Source organism: Berghia stephanieae, chromosome 14 (genome assembly GCF_034508935.2).
Source record: "Berghia stephanieae isolate SIO BIC M18660-M18661 chromosome 14, UCSD_Bste_1.3, whole genome shotgun sequence".
NCBI lineage: Eukaryota > Metazoa > Mollusca > Gastropoda > Nudibranchia > Aeolidiidae > Berghia > Berghia stephanieae.
Genome location: NC_088373.1, coordinates 26,101,388 through 26,106,387, shown reverse-complemented (window position 1 = coordinate 26,106,387; position 5,000 = coordinate 26,101,388). Strand labels below are relative to the sequence as shown.

The 5,000-nt window shown below is 39.7% G+C and overlaps 1 protein-coding gene across 9 annotated transcripts in view; it reads left to right on the top strand.

Moving 5' to 3' along the window:
* The window catches only part of LOC144959932 (ras-related protein ced-10-like), a 63,674-nt gene that overhangs the window by 48,805 nt on the left and 9,869 nt on the right, over window positions 1–5,000 (top strand). For all 9 annotated transcript variants that reach the window (XM_078892792.1, XM_078892797.1, XM_078892796.1 and 6 more), the window contains one exon: window positions 1,223–1,440. In XM_078892792.1, the coding sequence (XP_078748918.1) occupies window positions 1,382–1,440 (59 nt within the window). In that variant the 5' untranslated portion in view covers window positions 1,223–1,381. The remainder of the gene's footprint in view (window positions 1–1,222; window positions 1,441–5,000) is intronic.

Sequence of the window (5,000 nt, the reverse complement as noted above, 5' to 3'; positions counted from 1 at the left end):
GAACAACTCACAAACGCGGATGGCAAAACCAATAACAAAGGCCTGAGTGACGTCATCTGCATACTATCTATAAGACTCAGCTACCCATTCACTGTTGGGTGGACAGGGGGGGGGAGGGAGAAGGATCAGAAAGAAATCTCGACTGCTCCCGGGATCGATCTTGGTCCCTTTGCGTGTGAAGCTCGTGTCCCACCAACTGAACAATCGGGACCCCCATTATAGATAGTTCGAAGATGACGTCACTCAGGCCTTTGTTATTGTTTTTGCCATCCGCGTTTGTGAGTTGTTCTCACTAAACTGTATTAACCATACTATAAAAGTTCATGGTTACACAGAGTTTGTGTGTTGGTCCGTTATACTTCCGGATGGCAATGTTGTGAACTCCTTGGCCAAGCGCATTCTATCTATAGATAGTTCGAAGATGACGTCAGTCAGGTCTTTATTATTGTTTTTTGGCATCCGCGTGTATAAGTAATGCTCACTGAACTGTATTAACCCGACTATAAACGTTCAAGGATACACACAGTTTTGTGTGTTGGTCCGTTATACTTCCGGATGGCAATGTTGTGAGCTGCTTTGCCCAGCGCATACTATCGATAGGCTCATTGTTGTAATTGAAATCTTCTCAAATCAAAAATGTTGTCCAGAATAACAATGCTAAAGCAGGCCCACACTTGCGTTCGGCTATCAGACCTGTTAATATGTGTACCTTGACTGTAATGAATTTGACCATTTTTCTTTAGTTTGGGAATAAATAATAACGTGAAGTTGAATGTAAGCTTCAATTTATTTACAAAAACAAATCAAATGAACGTTTCGGGTTTCCCCTTTATCAACAAAACAGGATGATTGAAACACCATAGATGATGTGGTAGTGGCGTAGTTAAGATGAATCAAATTGAAGCTTACATTCAACTTCACATTATTATTTATTTCTTCGAGCTTCGAGCAGCAACATTTACACGGTAGTTTGGGACGGAGAGGAGAGGGTTAAATAAATTTCCGGCTATTTTTGATTTTACACAGAGATTTTAGTCTTGATTCATAGATATTAGATTATTATGATCATGGTCACCCGTCCGGTCATTTACCAAGCGAAATATGGCTTGAATTTCTCGATGAAACATCCTACATCTGAATCTCATTATGTTGAATACACACGTCATGATAAGTACGAGTAGATAGATTAAAATTGTAATTCATGTCCATATTTTATTTACAGAACGATCATCAAAACACCTTTGACGTCACAACCCCCCCCCCCCCCCCCCCCCATTTATACCTCAGCCACCCCCCCCCCCCCCCCCCAAGCCTAGTTGACATCCACCCATACGTCAATCCATCTATTCGTCCTTCCTGATCCCGTCCATCCATTCCACCGATGACGACTACAGCAGCACCACCCCTCACCAATATTAAGTGTGTGGTGGTTGGGGATGGGTAAGTCATTATCACCATCATCGTCATCATCATCATCATTCTCCTCCTCCTCCTCCTCCTCCTCCTCCCCCCCCTCCTCCTCCTATTTCACCAGCACCACCACCTCCTCCTCCTCCACCACCTGATCCTCCTCCTCCTTTTCATCATCATCATCATCATCATCATCATCATCATCATCATCATCATCATCATCATCATCATCATCATCATCATCATCATCAATACTCTTCCTTCCCTTCCACTTTTGTATTCCAGCCATTATTTTTCGTTATCTAATTTTCGTCAACAGTTGCTTTCTTCATATCTCAAAATCATTTCCCCCCAGCCCAAAACACGACGACATCACTGATTCGGTGTGAAATCAAATCAAACATTCAAAAGCCTTCACTTCTTACTTTACCCCCGGGCATTGACTTTAGGGTTGGAACGGACATATTGTCAGATATTCGAATTATCATATCCGTGTGTGTGTGTCTCTGTTTTTGCAAACACAAGCGAATAATCGAACGTGTTCGCCGTCAAGCGCTTCAATCACCTCTTAGTTTACCCTTGGGGAATTAATTGACTTTAGCGTTGGGACGAACGGATAGTCAAGTTATTCGAATATCGTTTGTGTGTGTGTGTGTGTGTGTTTGTGTGTGTGTGTGTGTGTTTGTGTGTTTGTGTGTGTGTGTGTTTGCAAACACAAAATCTTGAGCTTTAAAACTTGAGCTTTTATATGGCGCAACGTCCACTAAACGTGTTCAAGGCGCTTTTCAATGGGTCTTTGGCCAACAGCGACACTTATCATGTAGGACGTGACATGACACCTGTTAGGCGATATTGCAAATGTTTTTTTCCGGAAAGAGACAACGCTTGTTGAATGCCAGGTATTCAATTTACACTTGAGTAATTAATTAATATATTTATTTATTATTTATCTATTTATTTATTACACAATAATTCTCATTTATGTATTAAGCGTGCGTTGTAACTCATCTATTCTGCTCACTTTTATCATGATAAATAAATTATATATATATATGATAAATCTCTGCTCCTCTCCCCCCCCCCCCCCCCCCCCCCCCCCCACCACTATTCTTCCCGGTTTTCCTCTTACCACATCACATGACAAAATCCCTTTTCATAATTAACCCGTGTCCTGCTGTCACCGTCAACCTCACCGACCCTTTGTTAACATTAACCCTGTCGTGTCCTTGACCAATTTGTCTTTTAGCTAATGCATTGTGTAATGCTTAACACACAAACACACACACACACACACACACACACATACATACATACACACACACCGTATATATGAACAATATTCTCGAAACTAATATATCGCGATTAACTACGAGCAATAAATAAATTAATTTTTAGCCACAAATTATGTGAAATTTGGGATGAATATAGAACACATAAGCTGACGTCACTATCTATAGATAGACTGGTTTTACACTTCCAGTGAAATAGGAACCAGTTGTTTTTTTTTTTTTTTTTTTTTTTTTTTTACATCTCACTTTTCTTCCCCATTTCTTCCAGCGCAAAAAGGTCAAAGTTCGTATTTCTCATCATAATATTCAGTTCTTAATTGGATTCAGTAGTCTGATGTCACGCGCCCGGCAACGGCGGCCATCTTGGTTCTAAACAAAGAAAATCTTTACTTTTTATTCTTCATGCTGGCGAGAACTTTTCATTACCTTTTCATATGCCATGTGATCAGAATGTGTAAAAGTCAAAAAATGATCAAATTGATGGGGGTTTTTTTTCCTCTGGATACGCTTTTAAGCTGGCCGGAGAAATATTTCATACGGGCGTCCGCCATCGTTCCGATAGTTTAGAGCCAGTGTTACTAAGTTACCATACGTCAATAGGAAGGAAGTGACGGTACGACTATTGAATCCTATTCTAAATAGGAGACCGATTCATTCCTACGTTATAGATAGTATGCGCTTGACTAAGAATCTCATGACATTGCCATCCGGAAGTATAACGGACCAACACACAAAACTATGTGTAACCTTAAACGTTTATATAGTCTGGTTAATACGGTTTATGTGAGAAGTACTCATAAACGCGGATGGCAAAAACAATAACAAAGACCTGAGTGACGTCAACTTCATTCTATCTATACATTTGTTACCAGCAGCGGGCCACATAATGTGTTGTCTTCGTGTGTCTTTGCCTTTGACCTTTCTTGACCCCACAAAGGTCAACAAGGTACTTCCGCATTATTAAATTAAATAATTGTTTGCAAGCATTGGCGGAATGCGTTTGCCGCTAGGTTTTACGTGCCTTTCCCGAGATCAACTTTGTTTTTGGCCTTAGACCGCCAATTGGGTGATTAGTTCTCAAAAATAGATTCTTTTAATTGGACTATATACCTTTAAGGTTACACACGATGTGCACTTATTTGCAGGTCTGATAACCTAGTTTATTATGGGCTCATTGTTGTAATGGGAATCTCAATAACAACAAAATTACGCAAAATATTGTCCATTACAACAATGTTAAACTCGGCCCATAAATAAATGCGTTCGGGTGTCAGACCTCCATATAGATAGTATGCAGATGACGTCACTCAGGCCTTTGTTATTGTTTTTGCCATCCGCGATTGTGAGTTGTTCTTACTAAACTGTATAGATAGAATGCGCTTGGCCAAGGAGTTCACAACATTGCCATCCGGAAGTATAACGGGCCAACACACAAACTCTGTGTAACCATGAACTTTTATAGTCTGGTTAATACAGTTTAGTGAGAACAACTCACAAACGCGGATGGCAAAAACAATAACAAAGGCCTGAGTGACGTCATCTGCATACTATCTATAAACCAGACTATAAAAGTTCATGGTTACACACAGTTTGTGTTTTGGTCCGTTATACTTCCGGATGGCAATGCTGTGAACTCCTTGGCCAAGCGCATTCTATCTATACGTACACATCTAATACACAGATAGTTTTGTATGCTGGTATGATTGATCTGGCGACGGGAATTGTTAAGTATTTTACTCTGTCTTACTTTTCCTCAAGGCCTTCTAATTGTATATCGAGAATTTTTTTACTAATCCATTTTCTTCCTTGTTACTGGCGCTGAAATGACCTGAATAGATTGCAAGCGCCATAAAACCATTAAAAACAAAACAAACAAAAACATGATGATGATGATGATGATGTTGATGATGATGATGATGATGGTGATGATGATGATGAAGACGAGATGGTGGTGGAGATGGAGGAGGAGGAGGAGGATGATGAAGATGATGTTAATGATGATGATGATGATGATGCTGATGATAATAATAATGAAAATGATTATGATTGTACTGTAACGACTGCTTGAACAAAAAAACATGATGAAGATGATGATGATGATGATGATGATGATGATGATGATGATGATGATGATGATGATGATGATGATGATGATGAAGACGAGGTGGTGGTGGAGAAGGAGGAGGAGAAGGATGATGAAGATGATGCTAATGATGATGATGATGATGATGCTGATAATAATAATGAAAATGATTATGATTGTACTATAACGACTGCTTGAACAAAAAAACACGATGATGA